The sequence below is a fragment of the Callorhinus ursinus genome, unplaced genomic scaffold, assembly GCF_003265705.2.
Source record: "Callorhinus ursinus isolate GAN/ISIS: 27379988/994484 unplaced genomic scaffold, GSC_fseal_2.0 scaffold8, whole genome shotgun sequence".
NCBI lineage: Eukaryota > Metazoa > Chordata > Mammalia > Carnivora > Otariidae > Callorhinus > Callorhinus ursinus.
The window spans coordinates 63,029,531-63,047,284 of record NW_027397070.1 but is presented as its reverse complement, the minus strand read 5'-3'; the positions used below and the strand labels follow the sequence as shown (position 1 = coordinate 63,047,284).

Here is a 17,754-nt window from a genome sequence, read left to right as displayed (position 1 = left end):
AAATCAGCATCTTGAAGTGCTGTTGAAAGGGAAGGCTGAACCAGGCTCGGAGTGGTATTCTTCAAGGTGACAGGGAGAGTCTGGGGCAGTGTCGGGTCCAGGAGGGGAGGGAGCTGAGGGGATGGCCTTTGGGGGCAGGGGAGCACGACAGGGTGCCTGGAGGCCTAGGGATGGTTTCTCTTCTCTGCTTTGCTTGGTAGTCTCTTCCTTGCGTTGCCCCCAAGAAACCTGCAGCAAATGCCCGCCTCTCATCCCTGCGAATTGGCATTTTTCAAATGCTTCCGATTTTGGAAAAGCAGTGTCACGTATATATTGCAGATTAATAGGGCCAGCAGCCCAGCCGCCCGGTGATGTTTCTGCAGTGCGATGTGTGGGCACCACACTAAATGAGACCATATCCCATCAAGACCATCAAGAACCCCGCTTCCTCACCGCTCAGGTTTTGCTACCAAATTACTTTGGGCGGCAAACTACCTTTTGGGTTTAAAAATGACAAATCAAAAGTTGAGGTCCTTGCACTTGAAAAGCAGTGTCTCCTGAGCTGGTTCAGTAAATCACAACACAGCAATATAGTGGCATTCCATTCCGATCTTTAAAAAAAAAAAAAAAAAAAAGGCAGCTCAGTTATACCGATGTGAAAGCTTTGCCAAAATGTATTAAGTGGAATATATATTCTATGTCACCAAAGATAGCAACCCCGATGTGTGTGGGGGGAGGTGTTGGTCTTAGTCTAGGAGGGTTGCTATAAGAAAATATCATAGACTGGGGGGGGCTTATAAACAACAGAAACTTAATTCTTCCAGATCTGGAGGCCAGGAAGTGCAAGATCAAGTCCAGGCAGATTCGGTATCTGGATGGCCCCTTTCCTGCTTCATAGATAGTCCCTTCTTGCTGTGTCCTCACACGGCCGAAGGGCAGAGACCTCTCTGAGGTCTCTTTGATGAGGTCACCAATCCCTTTCATGGGAGCCCCACCCTCATGACCTAAACATGTCTCAAAGACCCCACTTCCTCATCACCTTAGGGGTTAAGCTTAATGTATGAATTCGGGGGATGGGGGTATTAAAGGGGCTCTCACTTGGAGTATATAAAAATGCACATCGGCCCGCTCTCTCAAAGGATACATCAGAAATTTGTTTCAGTAGTGGTGGCCTCTGGGGAGGGGAACTGGGTAGCTGAGCTAACCCCTGGGTCTCCTTCCCCTTCACCGATTTCTGGATGTCTCAAGAACCTTCAGGGTCATGGGTCATATTTTATGGTCCGGAAGATTCCCCAGAATTGGGGAATGTCTGCATCAGAAGAGCTTTTGAGACTTCACCCTGTCTGGATGAGGCGGTCTTCACCTCCAAGGCCCCATTAATGTCCCTGTCAAAGGAAGATGATGGGACGGTCGATTATGGTGACCTGTCTGGCCAGCTGTCAGGAAAAATAAAGAGCAGGTGGCAGCAGCGGGGTTCTTGAGATGCTCCATGTCCATTGGATTTTAGAACAATATGCCCAGGGAGCTCATGACTATAAGGAATTAAAGGAGGGGAGAATTTATCCTGCATGTGATATAAAAAGTTACTCTCTCATTTCTCCCTTGTGGGTAATTTTGCTTCCCTTTCTTGTCACCCCTGGGGCCCAAGGTGGGCATGAAGCAAACTTGGTGCTCCTAGGTCTCCCCCCAAATTCTTTCATTGAGTAAGTCCTGCCCTTTGCCCTCGAGAGGAGTAAGTAAGAGGCTGAAGAAGGCTGGGAGGGTGGCTAGGGGCACCGTCACGGGGGCCACAGGGCAGAGGTCACAGGCTCTCCAGGTTCACAGCTCTTTCATCTGGACCAAGGTGCTCTGGCAGAAAAACCTGATCTTTGCCAGATTTGCAAGAGGGTACAGTAGAAAGATGGACTTCGGCATCAGATTGTCCTGGAATGCTGGGTTCTCTGTTGACGTTCCCTAACAGTCTGTCCCCACTTCTGTAAATGGGGACAGAGACACCCACATCTCCTGATGGATCAGGAGACTTAAATCAGGTAGTACGCATGCACGCAGAGTGGCTGAACGGACGCTTAGCAAGGGGGAGGGCTCCTGTTATTACCTTTATATTCTTATTAAGCTCCCTGAAATAATTTGAAAATATAAAGATATTCCTCCATACGGTTTTCTGAAACCTTAAGCAATTGCTTGTCTCCCAGGAGATGACAAATAACAAACACTAGTCAGGGCTCAGAAGTAGCCTGGCAGGCCCAGGCCAGAGGTTTGGCGTTTGGCATGAACAGCGGTGATAGTGGCCTGACCGTGTAGGTGGCGATGGTCGCATCTTTTTTACCATGGCAAGGATGTTCCAGGTTCGCATTATGGGGTATAATGCATCATGGCGTTTGGCATCCTCCACTCGGATGTGGAACGGGTCAGAGAAGCCGTGCTCCAAAGTGCTTTCCATTTATCAAGGGAAAAGGGAAAAGAGGGTAGGGCCATCCCTCCAGTTTGGCAAGAATGGGTTCCAGTGGCCTTTGAGAAGGAGCCCTGTGGGTGGGCCTTCCCCCTGGGAGAGATGATGAGGTTCAGCCAGGTGGGTCCGGGAGGAACATCCTCTCGTGTATGGTCCCTTCTTCCACCAGAGAAAACAAGGCAACTGAGCTGCGCCTATTCCCAGCTCCCAAGGTTCTGTGTCACCCTTGCCAGCCACCCAGGTCAAAGGCCACCATTTCCTGGAAGAGCTGGGGGCCTGCCCCCTGCCCCTCCGGAGAGTAAATGGGCTCCTTGTTCTCGGATGTAGAATGAACTGGCCTGTGGGTGGCAAAGGCACATTGTCTCCTGTCTTGGCAGAGAGGATTATGGATGCCTTGGGAAATAAGGCATTCGACTCTTTTTGGACCCTGTTCCAGGCAGTTCCACTGTGGAGACTCTGAGTAGCGGGAGGTCATCGTGGAGGCAACTGGCTCGGAATCGTAGGCTCCAGCTGGAAGGCCGTCCGGCTTAACTCCTCGCATCGCTGGCCGGGCTTGGCGAGGTGCACTCTGGGAGGCTGAGTCAGGCCTGTGCTGCTGGCCGGGCCCCTGCAGGAGGCATCCGTCTCTGTGTAGGAGACAGTGGAAGGAGACAGGGAAGGAGTGTAGGAGAGTGTAGGAGACAGGGAAGAGTCCTGGAGATCTTCCAGGCCGCCGGGTTTCAACCGGGAGATTGTGTTCCCCTGGGGAACATTTGGGCATCACAGTTGGGAGAGGAGAACTACTGGCAGCTCGTGGGGAGAAGCCAAGGATGCGGCCAAACATCCCACAGTGCACAGGACGGCTGCCCATGGAGGGCACGATCCAGCCCCGAGTGTCAGTAGTGCCGAGGCTGAGGGACCCTGCTGCTCTCGGCCGAGGTTGGCACTTTGGTTTGGCAGATGGCCACCTGAGGTCCAGATTGATGAAGTGCCTGCAAAAGTTCAGAGGGTTTCCAAGACAATGCCAGAAGCCAGGTGGCGTGGCTCGAGAAGGAAATTCCCAGGCAGGGGCTTGAGGCCAAGTTCGGGACCTTCTGCCCAGTCTCAGCATGCGCCGTCCCTTGAGCAGGCCAGTGTTCCAGAAGGTGTCCGCGGAGAGTGTAGCCCCGGGGTCTCTTGGCCGCAGACTTGGCCCCATTTCACGGCAAGGCCACGTCCCTGATCAGCGGGAGCGCAGCCCGCCCCAGCCTTCTGCTTTGTTATCTGCTCAAGAAGGGGCCGTCTGCTCGCCAAGCCTTGTGGCATTAAACGAGTGAGCGTGCGTGCCAAGCGTGGCCTTAGAATCTGCCCCCACACACTTGGGGACCGTCTCAGCAGCGGCTTTGGAAGCCCTGACTCTGTCACTTTTTAGCGGCTCTGCCGCTTTGCCTCTTTGGCCCTTAGGAATCCTCAATGTCCTCACCTATGAAACGGTACTAAGAACCCCCGCCTTGCCTGTGTCTGCGGGGGGCACATGAGAATAAAAGAATGTAAGAGGGGCCCAGGGTGGCGCAGTCGGTCAAGCGTCCGATTCGTGGCTTCAGCTCAGGTCCTGATCTCAGGGTCAGGGGATCGAGCCCTGCGCCGTGTGCCTCAGTCCTCTGTGCTGAGTCTGCTTGAGAGTCTCTGTCCCTCTCCCTCCGCCCCTCCCCCCTCAAATAAATAAATAAATCTTAAAAAAAAAGAATGTAAGAAGAAGGTGCTTTGGAAACAGCCATTCAGAGGGGCAGGGAACAACTCTCGCTGCCTTTTTGGAGAGGGAAGAAGAGCAGCTCACCTCTCACGGCCCTGGACCAGCGCCATCCAAGAAAACTTCCTGCAGTGCTGGAGATGATCCATGTCTGTGATGTCTGATGTGGTAGCCATTAGCGACGTGTGGCTATTGGATTTTTAATTAATTTTGTTTTAATTAATTTAAATTTAAGTAGTCACATGTTCTATGTATATTATATCAGAGTGCAGCCATGGACCATTAGCATGGTTTGTGTTTTTTTTCCTCTTTAATACTATGGTTTTTTTCCCAAAGCCACTGACATTTCAGACATTCTTTTTTTTTTTTTTTTTTAACACAAAGAGCAACAGAGCGGTACTGATTTTTCTCAGCTGTGTCACCAGCCCTTTGTGTTCACAACCTGGACAAAAACCATTCATAGCTCAAGCCAACAGGGACCTGGAAACAGGACTTAGGCTCTGTCCAGACAACTAGCAAAGGGTGATTCTGGGAAGGAATCTGGAACATAAGAAACTCACATGAATCTTGTTGGGAGGTGATGTCATCTATCTGATGCTTGAGAAGGCAGGCCAGGAACTTTCCACACCTTGGCGACCTATGTCTGGGGTTCCTGCCATGGAACATGTCCCCAGAGTCAGAGACAAGGATTCTTAAAGGAAGTGTGCCCAGGGGGGACTGGAGGGTGAGACAGGGAAGGGAAGAAGAAAAGTGAGAGTCCAGGAGGCCTGAGCCCGATCCTGTGGGGGGGGGCTCTGGAGGATTCCTTATGCCCTACCGTTGCTCCCGGCTGGCAGCAGGGGGCTAGACTGTCCCGCCTGGCCCCTGTCGGTCACTGGTCATGGACTCTCCGAGGTGTGGGGGAGTCAGTTTCCAGGCTCCCCGCCTCATGCGTATCCACTCCAGCAGCCGGAGGGCAATCTTGCAGAGAAGGGCTCCGGGTGCCTGAGAAAGTCGACATTATAGCTGCATGTCGCCTGCACCCCGGCACAGGCCCTTATAGGGCGCACCTCCATAGCCAGGACTGAGTCGGGTGGCGGCAGAAGCTGCAGTCTGAGTGCCAAACAAACAAAAACACCCCAGGATGTACCAGGAGGGATCAGGGGGAGAGAGGAGGGGTTGGTGGCTCTCCGGTGTGCTTAAAACTGCCAGACAATGGATGGGACGGAGCTGCCTGTCCTACCTCACAGCTAAGCTGACGGTAAGCTTCTCATCAGATTGGGAGCCAGAAAGAGCCTTGGAGACGGGCACCAAAGTGGCGGGCTGTACCTGCCTTAGAAACCAGCCTATTCCGTTGTCAGGCAGTTAAAGAGTGTAGACAGTTCCTAGAGATGTCAGTCCTAGGTCTGCCCAAATGGCATTGCCTCTGCTGTTGGGAGAACCACTGAGCACGTTCTCGTGGTAAAGACAAACTCTTTCTGTCCAAGGCCAGATAGTAAACAGTTCAGGCTTTGCGGGGCCCATTCTGTCTATGATGCAGTTACGCAGCCTGGCAGATGCAGCCAGTAGGGGGCATGACCATATATGAACAAATGGGTGTTCCAATAAAACTTTATTCACAAAAACAGGTGGCTGGCCAGATTTGGCCTAGGGATCAGAGTTTGTCGACCATTGGTCCAAGTTGATCGTGAATCCCTGTTCAGCATGATTACAACTGTTCGGACAGAGCAGATTCTACCTAACTAGGCATTCTTGAGGCCCCCTCATGTATTAAGTGCCCGCTGGAAGGGAAGAAAGCAATTCAGCATCTATTCAGTATCAACTAGGTACCGGGGCTCTGCTGAGCATTTAATATATACTCTTGGGAGTATTTTCCCATCCCAAGGTCATGAGTCTCTCACAAACAAAGATAAGCTCACTATCCTCAGTCAAGCAACGTTGGCTCCCATGTTCAGGGCATTAGTGTGTTTTGCTTTTTGGTTTCCTGCTGTTGGTACCTAAGGCACATGCGCAACTAAGTGTCTTGGGGAGACAGGAGTCGGTAGACATCTGTCTGGTGATTGCTGAATTCGTGTCCATTCTCCAGTGGACTGTAAGCATCATGAGGGCAGGGTCCCTGTCTGTTTTGCTGACCCTCCTATCCCCGGGACCTAGCGCAGGGCACGCGCGGCACAGAGTAGGCTCTTAGCAGATATGGGTGAGTGAATGGCTTAGCACACAAACGGGGAGGACTCTGGGCCATGAGGGTGGGCTCAAGTGGTCACCCAGGGCTTTCCCGATGTGGCACCATCCCGTCACTTGTGCACTGTGCTGAAGCTGGCAAGTGTGGACCTTCTGGGCAGCAGGGCATCTGGAGCCCTGGATGGGCACAGAAGGCTCGGGGGATCTGGGGAGGGTCCCCAGGGCAGGGAACAGAGAAAGGATGGATTGCAGCTACAGAGAGGGAGGAATGCTGTTGAGTAACAAGTCCTAGCCTTATGGAGCCTCACAAAGAGGGCTGTTTGGGTGAGGAACAAGGGGAGGCGTGTTCTACAGTCGCCACCAGAAGCATAATTAATTGCACCAGGCAACGGCCTGCGGTTCCCTCCTCCCGCTCGGGTCTCCGCCCAGATCTTTCCCTTGCATCAGGAAAAGCCGGGGCTGCCCCCACCATGGAGACTGAAACCCAATTCATAATTTTCCTTTCCTAATTAGGCACGGGAATGATGGAGACCATTATTAATAATGTATTAGAGTTTTTTTTTTTTAATGCCCCCCTCAGGAGCCGGGCCTGAGAACAGCGTCCTTGATGATAAGCAGCCACACTGCCACCACGCTGGGCACCGTGCCCAGGATGCCAGGCAGGAATAAATAAATCAGAGAAGTGAGTGTCCCGTGGAGCTCGGGCAACAGGCTGGGATTCACAGATGGAAGGGCATGGAGCCCCTCACCAGGGCTTCAGCAGGGAGGTCCCAAACACCAACCGGGGGCGGGGGGAGCAGAGAGGCTTGGGTGCCACCCTCCCGTGCCCCCTGCTCCTTCCTCTGCTGACCTAAACCAACCCACATGGGACCTTTCCATAGGGCTGCCCCTCTCCCCCACCCTGTAGGGCTCAACCTAAATATCACCTCCTCAAAGAGGCTTCCCTGATGCTCAGGGTGACACCGATGTCCCCTTTCCACAAACGGCCTCGATCCCTCCATGCGACCGTGTCTCATTTTGTCCAAAGTGTATCTTTCGGCACTTTGTCGTTGCCGGATTGTAGTTGTCTGGATTTGCTTGCTGCTTTCTATCTGGGTGACGGCTGCAGCTTGGCCCTGGAGCCAGACGTCTGGGTTCAGATCCCAGCTCCACCACCTGCCCCAGTGAAGTCGGGCACCTTCACGACCCGTTTCCCCCTCCTGGTCCAGCACTGCATTCACCCCCCGCCCCCGGGTGCACCCTCAGCCCCCTGGCTGCGCGCTCCCTTCCGACACCGTGGGGAAAACCTGTCTGCCCCCCGCCGTCCTGGGCATGGGGTGAAGGCGCGTGGGGTGAAACTGCCAGCCCTGGACCGGACCCACTTTGGGTTTCCTGCCCCACCGGACGCCCGACACCTCCCCCATCCTCACTCAGCTGCTGACCTCGCTTCCCACTTCGCTGAGACAACTGAAGCCATTGGAAGGAAGGAAGCAGCCACCGACCCCACCTGTCACCTTTCCTACATATCGGGGTGGGAGTACCCGCCTGTGCACGGGGGCCCATCCCCTCTCCTTGGTCACACCCAGCACGCACCCGTGTGCGTGCACACGCACATACTCCATCTCCCATCTTACAGTCTTTCCCCAGCCACCATATTCCCCCTGCCCCCAGCTATGGCTCTCTGTTCCTGCTCCCCTTTGCAACAAAACTGCACCACCGAGCTGTGCGTTCTTGCTATTTCTGTCTCCTCTCCCCACATTCTCTCTTCAATGGCCCCAATCAGGTTTCCTCCTCCACTCCCCCAAAACCATCCCCGCTCTGGTCACGGTGACTGGCCTCCTCTTCCGTGTCCTTCCCTGACTTGGCCACAGGACTCCACATGGCCCGGCCCCCACTCTGCCTTCACTGGCCTCTCCTCCTGGCCTCCTCTCGCCTTGGTCTCTTCACCTGGAGGCCTCTCAGGGCTCAGGCCTGACACTCTTCTCTGCTCTGTCTGCGCTCCCGCACTTGATGATCTCGGGCCTGGGTGCTGATCGCTCCAGCTGAGCGCTTGCTTCTGAATTCAGCATCTAGATCCAGCTGCTTGCTCGCCATCTCTCGTGGGGTGTGATGGGATTGCCAGACGTGGTTCCCCACCTGCACACCCAGCAAGCCTGCCCAGCCCCGGCCTTCCCCGTCGTTGATGGCAGCTCCCTCCTTCCACTTGCTCAGAGTCACCTGTAACTCTTCTCTGACTCTCAGGCACACACATCCACACTTCCATGAACTTGACCTTCCAGATGTATCCTGAATCCACCCTTTTCCCCACACCTCCACTGCTGAGCCCTATCAGAGCCACCATGCTGTCTGTCTTGGGCTATTGGCAATGACCCCCCAGCTTCCTATACTCCCCCACCCTCACACACACACACACACACACACACACACACACAGAGTCTACTCTGAACATAGAGCGATTGAGCCAATGTGAAGTTGGACCTGACCACTCCCTCTCCAGACCCACCAACGGCACCTCATTTCTCAGTATAAAAGCCCAAAGCTTTCTCATCCCCTCTGTCTTCCCTTGCCTGCTTCATCCCAGTCACACGGGCCTCCTAGCTGCTCCCCAGACATGCCACATCCCCACTGACCTCAGGGCCTTTGCTTTAGCTCTTCTTTCAGGCACCTGCGTGATGAACCCCCTTATCAGATCCCAGTCTTTGCTCACATGTTGCCCCTTGAAGCCACCATGGCTGCCCTCGTCCACACTGCAACCCACCCACTCTGCACCCCAGCACCCTCAGCCCCCCAAAGCTGCTCTGTTGAGGGGTGAGAAAAGGACATGGCAGTGTCCATGAGGAAAAGAGCCTTCCTATTTCCATGCTTCTCCCTTACCAGCAAGGAGACAGTTCTGGAAGCTCCCAGGAGTCTTTCCCTCATGTGTCATTGGCCAGGTCTACATGATGTGCCCACCTGTGAATGAATTAGGGGCAGAAGGATTGGACCAACCAGGCCTGGCTGAACACCACTGAAAACCCACCTCCTGGGCTGGATGCGCCTCCCCAAAGCCTGAGCCCTGCGGAGAGTGGGGGACACAGGAACCCCTGGCCCCTGGTGGGGGGCGGAATTGGGAAGACTTATCACAGAGGGGGATTCTGTCCTGTACCCAAAGCCTGAGCCAGATTCCCGTCAGCGGAGAAGGGTTGGAAGCCACCCCCTCCGGCTGAAATGCACGTGCTCACTGTTTTCATCGGGCGCAGCACCAAAGGAGACTTTTCTCTCTAGAAATGGGGGCTTATTTCAGAGGTTTGCATAGAGTGCCAGGGTCTGATCTCATATTTGTGGTTGTAAAGTCGGGCCACACACCCTTCGGGGTGGGAGATGAGTGAGCGGCCCCACCCCCAAGCAGACCCACAGGGAAGGGCAGACGCCCCTGGCACAGGCCTCCCCGCGGACGCCCTGTGCCCATGAATGGATGGCAGTGGGCTGAGTCGGCCCCTTGTGTTCCGGAAACAATGGGCTCTGTGTGGGGGCAGGGGAGGAGGCTGCCCCACACCCCCTCCTTCCGCAGTGGGGCTGGGGACATCGAGGCAGAGACAGGGAAAGGGCCATCAACCGTGAAGGAACTTCTGAGAACTTGTGTCCTTCTGGGTCCCAGAGGCAGGGCTGAGACGGGGGGTGGGGGGACACAATCTGCTCCTCCACTCCCCCCTCCTCTGAGCCCCAGCCCCCCGTCTTTGACCAAAGGGCCTATGAAACAGGTTCTGTCGCCACACAGATGTTTTAGCAAAGCTCCTGGACCTCGCCATCCTCAGGAGCCCCGTGGACCAGCGGTGCTTGAGGTGAGCAGACTGAGGCAGGGGCCGAGAGTGAACGGCTCGAAAACATTCATCCGAGCTTTAGCAACCTGGGGCGCGCTCTTCCCAGACGGCCGGATGGTGTCCTCGGGACCCTTCCTGTGGGGGGGAGGACGTGGTACGGAAAGGGACGCCCCACACCCAAAGGGCCAGCTGTGCCAGGAGGCGTCCCTGGGAGCGGGGCTGGGGGGGCAGTACCGCACACACAACCGTGGTGCGAACCTGGCAATGTCACCAGGCCCGGGCCAGCTTCTGACCGGTTTCCCACAGGCAAGGCTGAATGGCTCCTCTGGTCGGGAAGCACCTTCATGGGCATCAGCCCCCTGGAAGGAAGCTGGGCGCCGCACAGGGGGCCCCCCACACGCCTGCACTGCGTGGCTGTGACCCTCTGATGGGCCACGAGCGGGGCTGCCAGGAGCAGGGAGCGGAGGGTGGCCTGCCTGACGTCACACAGCTCCCTGGGGCACCGGACCGCCAGCCCACAGGAATCCCGTGGGTCTGCTCAGGCTCCTTGATACGGTGCACATGGGCACATTCACAGCTCCCCTGTTCATAGCTGCTCCTTTTCCAGACACTTCCACAAGATGTGGGAGCATCTTGACCTCTTTTTCATCTCTTTTCTAGCATTTGCCAGTTGCGTAATTACACATTCCTTGGTGGATCTCCTGATATGCTGTTGGTTTTCCCGCCTTGGGAGGGACCTCATCGGGCTTGCTCACTCCCTGGACTCTCGGCTCCATCTCCCCAACTTCACCCAGTTGGCTGGGCCCTGCTGGCTTCTCCCTCCTGGGACCCTTCTTTGCAAACTCTCGGGCAGTAAGCTGGGGCAGTCAGGGCTCTCCTCCTTCGTTTCTTGTTCTTCAGAGATCCCCGCCTTCTGTGGCCTTGAGGTCCGCTATTTTGAAAACCACTGTTGTATGTGTTTGGTATATTTTGTGGATGTTTCAGGTGTGTGGAGGACAGCAAATCTGGCCCTGTTACTGCATCTTAGCTGGAAGCAGAAGTCCTGAATCTAAGGGTTTTGTTTGTTTGTTTGTTTGTTTGTTTAAAGATTTATTTATTTTAAAGAGAGAGCGTGAGCGGGAGGAGGGGCGGAGGAAGAGTCTTAAGCAGACTACGTGCTGAGTGGGCAGCCTGACTGGGGCTCCACCCCACGACCCTGAGATCATGACCTGAGCCGAAACCAAGAGTTGGACGCCCAACCAATTGAGCCACCCGGGGCCCCCCAAATAGAAGTTTAAATGATGCATTTCTTGACTGGGAAGAAAGCAGCTCCTTTGATAAAGCAAAACCGAACCTGGGTGGTTCCACATCACGTTCTCTGGTTGTCACTTTTATCGTCTTTATGGACGTCAGGAGAGTTTAAATGAATACAGCAGACAGAGCCTTATTGAGTCACAGGAGAGAGGGTGTTTCTACCCCTGAGAGGTCAGGACAGCTCCTGCCTATCTGTCGGTGTTTGCAGAATCTTGGCCCTGAGCAAGGGGGGGTGGCGCTGGTGGGGGGGGGGGGGAGTGCCAGAGGAGGCGGAGCTCCAGCAGGCTCCTGTCTGGGACTTCACACCCTGCTTGCCTCGGTCTTCCCCGTCTGACCACCTGCCTCTCACAGGCGTTGCCTTAGCCCTTGATCCTTAGCACCAAATGGCCTCCTCCCCTCAGCCACAAATGACCTTCCTCTTGCACATTAGCAAATCTGCATGTCTGGTCTCTTGGAGCCTGCTGGCACCTTGAGCAAGTCGAGCAGATTCTGGCCAGCCCGGTAATGATCCGTGGGCAGCTGGTACCAGACCTGGAAAGGGCACAGTTTCTATCGAATCCATCTTTGCACTCCCAACTCCTAGCGTGATGCCAGGGATGCAGGTGCTCAGCAAATGGCTGGTGGATGAAGGAAAGAATGAAGGAACGAACGAACAAATGAATGAGCACCTTCATGATGCTACCTTCTCAAATATGCACCATCAGTCTGCTCACGTGCTAAGCTTATCATATCTGCAAAGGAGAACTGGCCACACCGATAGGAAGGAAGTTCAGGCAGGAGCAGACCTGGCCTGCAGCCCAAAGCTCGGTGCCCCAACCCCAGCCCCTGCAAAAGATGCTTCTTGATCCCGAGCGTCCCTGTTTGTCCTTTTTCTGAAATGATACTTCTTAGCCTTCCTCCAGCTCCTACAGTCCCTGATCCTTCCTAATGTAAAAAGAATGACCAGAGCTAGGATAAATAAGGATGCATTCCTTGAACACAAGAGCTGTTTTCTTGGCAAAATCCAAGATTTATGCCCTGGACCAGATTCACAAAATTCCTCCCTCTTTTCCTATGTGTTAGCTTCTTGCCTTGAGTAGCTTCCTCACAGGCATGTGCTGAGCAGCTCACGGCTGAATAATATTGGGGGCCTGAAGCAGAAGGACCCTCTCAAGCCAGACTTCCTGCTTTCTGTATGAGTTGTGTCTGAAAAAAGTGAGCAAGAAGGAAATCCCCCACCTCATTACCAATGAATGTAAAGAACATCACAAGAGACGCTCTGAAATTGAGTGTCAAATTGCAGATGAGTTTTAGGAACAACGCTTCTGTTTCCAGTTGATGGGATTTCTCAACAAATGCCCTGGTGGCATTTTTGGAGGGACAGTTGGACCTTGTAGGAATATCCAGGTTACTGTTGTTTTCGGGAGCTCCTGGGCTCACTTACTGTGGCAATCAGAGACAGCCCCTGTCCCCATATTTCCAAGTGCCCTCTGGAGGGGGGCTGCCCCCAGCTGAGGATACACACTGGTGATGTGAGCCCCAGCCACCTGTGCGCCGTTGGAGGGCAGGTGTGAGGGTCCCCTTGGGCTGCAGGCATGGCCCTTGGGACTTGGTCCAGAAATTTTACAGCCTGAGGTAGAATTGACAGAAACCAAAATTGCTTCCCTTTGCAGCGAAAACAAGGAGGCAAGCCCTTTGGGGTTGGGACCCCATGTATCTGGTTGCATTTCAGACTGTCCTGCAGTGACTACTGTAGGGAAGATGGGGCCTGGATCTGTGCTGGGTCACTCCAGGAAGACTCGGCTAAGCCAGGGACACCCCAAAATGAGGAACTGGGTGGGGGGAGGGAGCCAGGCTTCTCTGGGGCGGGGGGAAGAGAGAGGTTTGTGTTTGATATTTCACCAAAAAAATACTGAAGACATTCATCATGGGGAAAAAGAGAATCCTCTTGAATCTCCTTTCCCTTATTTTAGAGCTTATTCCTATTTTGAATTTCATATTCTATATCTTCTCAGCGTTGGGATTTCTAAAGGCCTGATCTCACCCTGGCTGAGAGCAGCCCCATGGCTCGGTGACACCCTTGTCCCCGGCCCCGCTCAGGGAGCATTTCCGAATCTGCTTGGTTGTGTGGTTATCTGAGCGCCACATCTGGGGACCTTGCATTTGTTAACAGGGCTTTAGCACCTGCTCCTTGCAAAGCCCATCATGACTTCCTGCGTCTCCCTGCCCAGCTGCAAAAATGCCACAATCCGGTAACAAGTCGGTAACCTATACCCCCTCTGCCCAGCTTGTTTCTCTTTCCTTGTTCCCAGCAGGCGTATACAAGAGAAAAAGCACTTGGGAAAACAAGCATGGCAGTCCTTATAAAGTTACTCACACACACACACCCCCTAGGACCCGACGAAAACAGATCTATACCACGCATGCAAATGCTTCTAGTAACTTTATCCACAAAAGTCAAACCCTGGAAACAGCCTAAGAGTCCACAACAGGTGAACGGATAAACGAATTGTGGTTTATTCATAGAATGGAATAACCCTCAGCAGTAAAAAAGAAGGAACTGCTGAAATTTGCAGCAACGTGGATGAATCTCAAAAATATTTTGCTAAACAAAAGGAGCAAAAAAAACAAAAACAAAAAAACCACACACTGCGTGATTACATTTGTGAACTTTCAAGAACAAGCAAATCTCATCAATGATTTTAAAAAGCAAAATAGTGGTGGCCTGCAGGGCAGGGATTGACTAGAAGGAGGCCCAGGGAAACTTTCTGGGGTGATGGAAATATTCTATGTCATGACAGTGTTGTGGCTTAGGCAGGTGAACGTATTTGTCAAAGCCGATCAGACCACACACTTCCATTGGGTAAGAGTCACCATATGGGATTTACACCTTGATGATTAGGACAACAGCAACGTCCATAGTAAGAAGGATGATGGAGATGAAGCCATCCACAGTATCCTTGGGAAATCATTCCCTCATTCCCCATGTGCTGTGGAGTCCCTGAAGGTGTCTATTATTCACTGGACTCAGAGCCTAGAGCCTAGTTTTGATTCCTCTACACAGAGTCACAGGTCTTGAAGACCTGCCCAAAGCTAGTAGTGTCTATCTGTCCATCTGTCTGTCCCTCACTCCCTCCCCAGCCCCCTCTCTCTTTCCTTCCCCTCTCTCTCCCTCTCCCATTTCTTTTGCAACTCAGGGCACTTCTTTCCAGTTGTGTCTGGACATTTCAGAGCCTCTGGGATGAGGCTGTGTGATGTCTCTGCTTTTCTCAGGAGAGCGAACCAGCTTTGTTGTGAGCCTCAGCTACCCCTGTGCTTCGTTATCAGCCCCACATAACTGGTGCCAAGGGGGAGGACAAGTTCCCTCAGAGACTCCATGGATTGAGTAATGACCAAGGGGCCCCACGGCACCCAGGGTCAGATGCTGTGTCAGTGACACTTTTCCAGATTTTGGCCACCCGTGCAAATTGAGGCGGCTGTAGGTACTCACCGCCTGGGCCAAATTCAAGAAGGGAGAGAGCCTGCCTCTTAGAAGAAATCAGCTTACCACACTGACATTGATGGGCCTCCCTTTCTCTCCTTCCTCCCGCAGTGTGAGCCCTGTGAGCCCTGCTCCCCACCCCCACCCTCGGAGGAAGCGGATTTAATGCCTCAACTGAGAGAATGAGATGTTCTGTTATTTTTCATGGGAAATTAAACCTGACCCTGCTGTCAGTTAGCTCATGCCAAGGGAGGATGGATGGCCCGGGCCTCGGCGCTTAACCCCTGCTCGGAGCACGTGTCTGGCTGGGGGCCAGCCATGATGTCACCTGCCTCTGGGGTGGGGGTGGGTACGGCAGGGCAGGTCAGAGAGCCTTCATCCTGGAGGGCGGGGGACTGATGATGGTGAGGCCGCCCTTGGTGTCACCCACAACAGTCCACCTCTGACATGGCCGGCACCTGCTCATCTGGCGGAGACTCAGCCTGTCACTATGTCTTTCAGCCCCCAACTCTACCTCGTGCCCCGCTGAGGAAAGCTGGCGGTCGGGGCTGGTGATCATCATTGCGGTATGTTGTGCCTCCCTGGTGTTTCTCACTGTGCTTGTCATCATTTGCTACAAAGCCATCAAAAGGTGAGTGCTCACGGGGCTCTGAGCCCCGAGGGGGCTCTGCCTGGGCTGGCAGCTGCTCCGCCCACCCCCATCATGTTTCTTTAAGCCATAAAAATTGTTAAGCATTTAATGAGCAGAAAGAATGTATAGTGAATGCCCATATATATATATATACATATATATATACACATGTATATATATAGTGATCCCCCCCACCTGGAAGTAACAGGCCCTGCCTTGGGGAGCTCACTCAAGGCGCCTAGGACTTAAGAGTATGGAAGTAATCCTTGCAGGGTGGGGGATGGAGGCGCCATGTTGGTTTGGTGTAGGAACTGGGTTCTGGAACCAGATCTAAATTCAGATACCAGTTCAAACTGTGGGACCAGGAAGAAATCACTTGAACCCCTTTGACCTTCGGTTTCCCTACTTGTAAATGGGGGGAAAGAATGACAGCTGTATACTGTCAGGAGGCGTGGTGAGATGCTTCTGTCAACAGTATGCGCAACATGTATACTCCGCAGTGCCTGGCATACAATAGGTGCTTGCAGAGTACTGCTCTGGAGTCCATTGTTCCAGTAGCCGCAGATAGAGGAGGAAGGGTGACACAGGGAGCCAGGCTTCTCTGGGTGGAAGAGAGAGGTTGAGATGCCTCAGAGAAGATTTTCAGTGAACATGACTTCAGCTGGGTTCTGGAGGATGAACAGGGGTGCTCCAGCGGAGTCGTAAATGATCCAAACAGCAGACTCGCTTTCACAAACACTCTCTGTCCTTTCTGTAACTACCAACTCACCCTGCCTTTCAAAAATGATCACCAGTCACCACCTGCCTTGTGGAGCTGGGGTCTGCAGCCGAGTGCGGCTGTCATTGGGGTCTGAGGTTTAAGCTGTGTCCGGGGCCCCTAAGTCTGGTAGAATAGGCCATGTGGTGGATGCCCCTCCCCGCACCCCGGAATTACAGCACAGCAGCTCCCCCCTTTGGTCCCCTGACCTCCAGACTTCCCAGCCTCCAAAAAATGTTCCCCATCTACCCCAACTTCCTGGGACCTTGGGGGAGGAGAGAGTCAAAAGACAAACAAAAATGTTGCAAAACACCCGAGGGTGCTAGGCATTGTTCATATATTTCTGATAAAGGTTTTGAAAATTCCCGAAGGCCCACAGTCAGGGGGTCTCTATTAAGAACAATCGGAACACCTAAACTATTTCACTTTAGCCTTTCAATCCGTTGTTCTATGTGATTTCATTTGAATAATTCAAAAGCAGAAAGAGTAAAATATCAAGTTAAAAGTCTGACAACGAGTGCATGTTCAGGCGCGGAGGGCGACGGGCCAGAGCGAGCAGGAGCATCCTGGCAGGACACAAGGAGGACAGGGCCCAGGTACAGCAGCTCCCCGGACATCGGCCAAACCCTGGGGATCTGCCTCTCGGCCAAGAGCCCCTTCTAGAAGCCCCCAGCCCTCATGCTATCAGATAACGTCCACAAACAATGACAAGTCGCAAGGGAGGGGCTGTAGCCCAGCGTCTCTTCAACAAGCGTGTGTGTGGGGCTCCTGGCCCCCCTAACATTCCCTCAGTTTGCCTTCGTCACATCTTTTTCCAATCCACAGCATTTTACAGATGAGGAACCAGGTGCAAAGGGATAAAGGGAACTGCCCAGAATGGCACAACCAGGGAGCAATGGACCCGAATCTGAACGTGACTCCAAAGCCCAGCCCCAGACTGCGGCCGGTATCACTAGTATTAAGCAAAGAGCGGACCTCATTATTCTTGTCTGCCCTTCCTCAAGGGTGCCTGGGCACCTGGGGTGTCGCTGTGCTACTTTGAGGAAGGGAGGACAGATGGACAGAAAGGCTCCAAGGCTCCCAGACCCTGCAATTCAGGGGGAGGCCTGGCCTTGGAGACCAAAGTGGATACGTTGGGAGACCCCCGGGGGACACAGCCAATCAGATTCCCAAGTGGCCTACTGTGTGCCTGGCTCTGTGGGGACAGAGACAGGTAAGATCCGGGCCACGCCTGTGGGCTGCTTACCCGACGGAAGGGCGGTGGGGGGCAGATACGTGCATGACCATGACCATGTTACAAGGCAGGTGGCGATGAGGCTATGGGAGGCTTGCTGGCAGCCTGTGGCGCTGCCCAGAGGAGTCATGGCTAACTCTGATCGGGATGATACAGCATCCGAGCTGAAAGCCTGCTGCAGCGGGAGGAGGATTTTGAGAAGCTGAGCAGGGAGGCTTTCCAGACAAAGGCACCTGTGTGAGCGAAAGCACCAGGACACCAGGAAGCTCCTGGACGGAGCCGCGTGCCTGACGGGGAGGTGCTT

At 53.7% G+C, this 17,754-nt stretch overlaps 1 protein-coding gene across 4 annotated transcripts in view; it reads left to right on the top strand.

Annotated features, from left to right (window-relative positions):
- The window catches only part of PRIMA1 (proline rich membrane anchor 1), a 56,822-nt gene that overhangs the window by 26,599 nt on the left and 12,469 nt on the right, over positions 1–17,754 (top strand). For all 4 annotated transcript variants that reach the window (XR_012378898.1, XM_073894888.1, XM_025870449.2 and 1 more), the window contains exon 4: positions 15,330–15,459. Coding sequence is in view for 3 of the 4 variants with exons in the window: in XM_073894888.1 (XP_073750989.1) it covers positions 15,330–15,459 (130 nt within the window). In the remaining variant the exon portion in view is untranslated. The remainder of the gene's footprint in view (positions 1–15,329; positions 15,460–17,754) is intronic.